The 4,703-nt window shown below is 27.9% G+C and overlaps 1 protein-coding gene across 1 annotated transcript; it reads left to right on the top strand.

The window, feature by feature from the left end:
• The first annotated feature begins 2,207 nt into the window (after nucleotides 1-2,207).
• Nucleotides 2,208-4,216, top strand: LOC129294899 (CASP-like protein 4D1). Its single transcript, XM_054933400.1, has 3 exons — nucleotides 2,208-2,356; nucleotides 3,090-3,213; nucleotides 3,872-4,216. The coding sequence occupies exons 1-3, from the start codon at nucleotides 2,208-2,210 to the stop codon at nucleotides 4,214-4,216; spliced, it is 618 nt and encodes a 205-aa protein (XP_054789375.1).
• Nucleotides 4,217-4,703: the final 487 nt, after the last annotated feature.

The following is a 4,703-nucleotide window of genomic DNA, read 5'->3' as shown; positions in this document are numbered from 1 at the left end:
AACTTACCATTTTCATTGTTTTATTGTTAGTAAACCACATATATCAAAGAATGATTCTTTTATTGGATAATTCTAATTTAATGGATCAATTTGTTAAATTATATTATATTGAATGGATAAAGTATTTACATAAGTTTTTATTTGATACAGTCATGCATGTAATTTTTAATGAAAATATAATGTTAGTTATGAAAATTTTCATGCATGTTTGAAAGTTGACTTTAAAAGAAAACTATGCATGGGTTTTATAGCCTACTCTACTCTCACATTTGTCATTCATGGGTCTCATACCTACATATGTTTATGGCTTGGAGTTAGGTTTGGTTAGCATTATCCTCAAAAATTATATGTCCGCATTAATTTTGTGGCTTTGACTGCGTTTAGTTATTTACTCTTGTAAATTGTTTGTCTCTATAGCATAAGTCGCGTTTGGTTATTTGCTTTTGTGGATTGTTTGTCCAAATTTATTATTTGTTTTGTAAAGTCCTTAGAATATTAGCTTTTAATTGATTTGTGAAATCATACTCCATTGTTTTTTTAGTAAATGTTTCTATTTTTATTTGATTTATTTATTTAATCTATTGATTTTTAAGATCAAATGATGAAGTTGCTTTGTTATTGTAAGTTTAATGGTTCAGTATTTTTGAAGTTCTTTAGAATCTTTAAACCCCAAGTTTGGTGATTATATTATATTGAAAGATTCTCCCTTTAATTTATTTATAATTACCAATTCATTCTTGTTATTTCAAATTTCATTATTAAGACGTTGTTCACTAAAAAATTATTTTTGATCTCTAATATTATAGTTGAAGTTGTACTTCCAGCTGGCCATTGAGAGGCTTTTTATTTTTTGACTTGAAGTGAAGAAGTTATTGACCATCCTTGATGTAAAAATTTAAATTATGAATTCATATTTTGTAAATCTTATTCTAGGCCCTTCATGTACTCATATTTAGGACTCTCATTTGTATATATATTATGCATGATTTGTCTTCTAGAGGGAGTAGAGTTCCTTATTGATGCTATTTTGTATTGAGGAATGCTATTATAGAATTTTCAAGAAGTCCTATTTTTAATAGAGTTTTTATCAAAATTTTTATCAAAATATTAAATATTTTGTTCTTATTATCAAAAATGAATCCATTGATTGTCACATGTCTTCATGGTTTAAAAATTAGAATTTCTTTAGTTAAAGCTTTCGGGATATGGGTTTTGTTCTCATATTTTGTGCTGATATGCCTTATTTTCAAAGCATGACAAAGCTATAGTGAGAAAGTTGAGTGATTTTTCATTTTAGTTTGTAGAATACAAGTGAGGTGCCTTCTTCTATTAATAGGAGCAAACATATAAATTAAATTAAATTAAATTAAATATACAAGATAATAATAACTAAAAAAATAACAGCAACCAAAAAATATGGGGAGAATTTGAGATAATAGACACTAGATAGCATCCAAATATTCATAACACTAATAAAAATAATTTATATATTTATTCGGGACATGTTTATAATTCATTCAATAATTTTGTTTAATTTCTACTCCCTTCGTTAAAAAATATAAGGCATTTTTAACCGAATCTCACCTGCAATAAAATAATTTCCTACTTTTCTACTAACCCTATTTTTTTATATTATTTATATTAAATACCCTGTAATAAATATAAAATTATTATCAATAGGGTTACTTGTAAAAAAAGGGAATAATTATACATCAAAAGATTAAAAATATATTATATTTTTTAATATCTAACTTCTCAAAAAATGCCTTCTATTTTTGTACAAAAAGAGTATTTATTTATCAGGTGCCAACATCTCTTCATATTCCGAAATCTTGACATTCATTTGGCTGCCATATGTAATGTATTGACTAGGTTTTTCAAATTTAATATTCTGAAGAAGTATGCTTTTCAAAATTTCTGCTAATCACTAAAAGAAAGAAAATAAAAAATTAGTTGATATCTATATCAACACTTGCTTATGCTGCAATATGTATAGCCCTAAGTTCAAACATTTAGCCAAAACTAATAGAATGGAATGCCTCCCGGAAAGGACCAAAAAACGCGCAGTTTTATAGTTTATAACAAATAATCATAGTCATAATCATAATCGGTGGGCAAAGGAGGAAGATAAACAGGAAAATCCTCGAGGTATAAAAAAGGTGGTTTCAAGATTAATTACGGTACCGCAAGGAATAAGAAACGATAAAATGGCTTCCCAAATTGCAAGCCCATCCTCAATTCTCGGCCGTAGGATCCTTGCTCTTGTAATGAGTGTATGCTCTGTGGTCTTACTGGCTTCTGCTAATTTCAAGCTTTCAGGTGTTCATTATGGTTTTCAAAATATCGTCACTTTTAGGTATGGATAACATCACACATTATCATGCAACTAACATGTTTTTTTATGCACTGCGTAAAATTTGAAATAACTTATGCTACAAGTTTTACATTATATAGATATATTGATGATTAATATTGAATATTTTTTGGTGAATATATATATATATATATGTTTAATATATTTTTATTTATATAATTTAATAAGATCTAGTTATAGAAGATATAATATATAAAAAATTTACATGTATTGATTGATTTGATTCATTGAAAAAAGTATACTAAGTTAGTATATCGTCACTTTTTTTATTTATGAAGTTTACAAAATTCTCTTCCATAAAAATTATAAGTAAATTGTACATATAAATGTATGCTTTTTTCAAAAAAATATAGGCAAAGTTTATATATTGTTTCAATAAAATTCAAAACTTAGTAAGGGTAATTTATTCAATTTTTATTTCCATGTTCTTGCTGAAATTAAATCCAAAAGAGTATAGTTTCTTTTAAAGAAAAAAGAAAAATTAAAAATAAATAAATTTTAGACAAATTTTTATTATTTTTTATAATATATTTTAAACTAATAAATTCTATCTATATATAATATAATATAAAATATAAAAAAAAAGTCATGTTATTTATAAGTCAACAAGGCAACAACGCAACTCAACTTAAATTCTCTCTATCTGCTTATGTCCTTTCTAGGAAACGAAACATCAACAAATTCTTATGCCTTCAATGATGCTTAAAAAATGCAGATATGTGATGGCAGTTGCAGTGATATCGATCGCATACGGTGTAATGCAGCTACCCTTTGCTGCGTACTACGATCGTACCCAAAAGAGAGTGATTCCCCAGCGTTTTGAATTCTACGCTGATATGGTCATCCCCTCACCTGATTTAATTTTAAAATTAATATCGTGTGTGTGTGTTCCATTTTTTACATATTTCTTTTAGAACTAGAGTTATTGCATTGCACGGTGACAAGTTGCCCAGATTTATGAACTCATTTCAATAAAGTTTTTAAATGGGAGAAGATAGAGAGATTTCAAACCAATCAATTAATTCAACTTAAATTTCTAGTGCCAAATTTTAGGAATTTATAAATTTGATTTTCAATCGCAACATCATTACGATGAATTTGAAATTTGTATTTCAAATTTTAATAAAAAAAATAAATTTGTTTATTATTCAATCATGTTAAAATTTGAAAAAATAAATTGTAAATTTATTATAGTAAAGTTATAAAATTAAGAGCCGAACTTATAAATTTTTAAAATTTAACACTTGAGATCTAAGTTAGATTAATTTATCCTATTAGAATCTCTCTATCATTCTCCCCTTTTAAATTAAAGGAATGCCTGCACGGAAGTATAGCCCATGGCTTTGGACTTGGACTTTAGTATTTTTTTTTTTTATAAAAACAATACGATAGCATGCATGCTCTTATAGTTCTATCTGACATGAATTAAATTAGTCGAAGTATATAATTATAATTTTTTAGTTATCAGGTGATTTTAATTTCATCAATTGGATGCAGGTGATGAGCGTGTTGCTAGCTACAAGCAGTGGCGCTGGTATTGCGGTCTCTCATGAGTTGAAGAGAGGATTTGGTGGTGGAAACAACATTGGCATCAATAGCAACAATGATTATCATGATTATTATGATCATATTATCATTGTGGACTCATTTTTCAATTTCTTTATCAAGCTACTTGTTGCTTCTGTTCTCCTCCTTTTGGTTTGGCTTTCCTTGGCCGTCATTTCCATCATTTCCTATAACAAAAAACATCGTCAATCCAACAGCACACTTGAACCCTCTCCTATTACAGAACCTGCTGTGTGCGCTGATGTTAAAGCATCGTCTGATGGGGTGTGTGTGTGACGAAGCTTTGTCATTAGATTTGAGCTTTGGTATTACATTTTTCAACAATGTGGACCGTGGATTTGAACTTGTGTATGTTTTTTTTTTTTAATTAACTAGTGTGAATCCTTTGTATTGCATGGATGGTTTGGGAGCAACGTTGATCTATGACAGGGTCTTGAAAAACAAGTAATTCTGCTGATTCGTTATCCTTTTTTTAGGTTCATTAGGATTCTTATTGGTTGGAACTTTGAGTTATTTTGATAGGAATATTTTTCTCCACAAGAGATCGTGATGTCCTTCTATAGAACTGTTGGTCTCTTTGTTAGCTCCTATTTGTGGTTAGCTTAATGAAAGATTTTGAATTCAAATCTTTGAGTATTCGTTAAATTTGTTTAAAGGGATATAACCTTTCCAGAAAATGCCCTAAAATTACCAACTAGATTAATTTATGTCAAAGACTTGGGATACCAAAAAGGTGAAAAAAGGATAATTATTTATTACTATT

The sequence above is a fragment of the Prosopis cineraria genome, unplaced genomic scaffold, assembly GCF_029017545.1.
Source record: "Prosopis cineraria cultivar Desert tree isolate PC_DT_omini unplaced genomic scaffold, ASM2901754v1 PC1, whole genome shotgun sequence".
NCBI classification, from domain to species: domain Eukaryota; kingdom Viridiplantae; phylum Streptophyta; class Magnoliopsida; order Fabales; family Fabaceae; genus Prosopis; species Prosopis cineraria.
This window is presented reverse-complemented; position numbering and strand designations above follow the sequence as displayed.